This window comes from Arachis ipaensis, chromosome B08 (assembly GCF_000816755.2).
Source record: "Arachis ipaensis cultivar K30076 chromosome B08, Araip1.1, whole genome shotgun sequence".
NCBI classification, from domain to species: domain Eukaryota; kingdom Viridiplantae; phylum Streptophyta; class Magnoliopsida; order Fabales; family Fabaceae; genus Arachis; species Arachis ipaensis.
The window spans coordinates 7,863,838-7,864,935 of record NC_029792.2 but is presented as its reverse complement, the minus strand read 5'-3'; the positions used below and the strand labels follow the sequence as shown (position 1 = coordinate 7,864,935).

At 29.6% G+C, this 1,098-nt stretch overlaps 1 protein-coding gene across 1 annotated transcript in view; it reads right to left on the bottom strand.

Annotated features, from left to right (window-relative positions):
- LOC110265652 (probable terpene synthase 11) overlaps positions 1-544 on the bottom strand; it is a 1,375-nt gene extending 831 nt beyond the window's left edge. Inside the window, exon 1 of the mRNA XM_021108785.1 lies at positions 296-544. Coding sequence (XP_020964444.1) covers positions 296-481 — 186 coding nt within the window. The 5' untranslated portion in view covers positions 482-544. The remainder of the gene's footprint in view (positions 1-295) is intronic.

The following is a 1,098-nucleotide window of genomic DNA, read 5'->3' as shown; positions in this document are numbered from 1 at the left end:
TTTGAGCATGTGAGATTTCACTGGGAGGCAATTTGATTTTTTTTTTTTTAACTTGAGACTCGAATTCGAGATTATTACAATATCTGTCACGCTAATCAATTATTTATCGATAGATATATTATTTTTTTTAAAGCGTATCTATAATGTATATAAAAACCATGATAAAAAGGAAATAGTTATTAAAAGATTGCTTCTTCCATAAATCAAGTATGGAAATACTTGGAGGGACTTTAATTTACCCAAAGAAAGTAAAATAAAAATAAAAATCTTAAGAGAGAGATTAATCAAAGGGCACCTTCTCACGAAGAAGAACGGAATTGATAGATAATTTTTTACTATGCATAAGAGTCCCTTGGCCTTTAGATGTTTGTAGCGACAAGTTCCATGGTGGATGCATGGAATTGTGACGAGGATGATGAATTGAGCTTGAAAGCGAAGAAGCTCTTACTTGTATAACAAGAGCCATTTGATCTGTAGACATATGAACAAGTAGCTCTCTAAGTTAGAACTATGTATGTTGTTAATTATGACTATGATCAACACAATTGTTGTCTGCGCCTTATATAGATTCTCGCTAACCGCCACTATAAGCCAAAGCAACTTCTAAAAATTAATTTCGTGTCAATAAAGGTTTTTTCAAATTTGTGGGCACCCATATGTCAATGTCATATTACTGATTGATTTTTCTTATTTGATAATGCAATGCCATTAAATGTAATCCGTGTATGTGAACATGATATTCGTACAATTAATCTGCGCATACAGCAAACGGCGACAGCAGGCAAACTAGACCACTGACCACCCATGTCATTTATATATAATATATGTTTAAATAGTATGTACCTGCATTATTGTTGATTTATTGTCAATATTCAACTTAATATGTATAAAATTCAACAATAATACTACTCCTAGATCACTCAATTAAATTATGAATGTTAAAAGTGATATCGAGATTAAAATGCATAGATATTTTTTGAAATTTAAGAAAATTTGTTTTTTAGAGAAATATAATTAATTATATTCAATTCTCTCTTAAATAAAGGATAAATTATACCCTATAATCTGTTTAACAATTATTGGATGAAATGAATTATA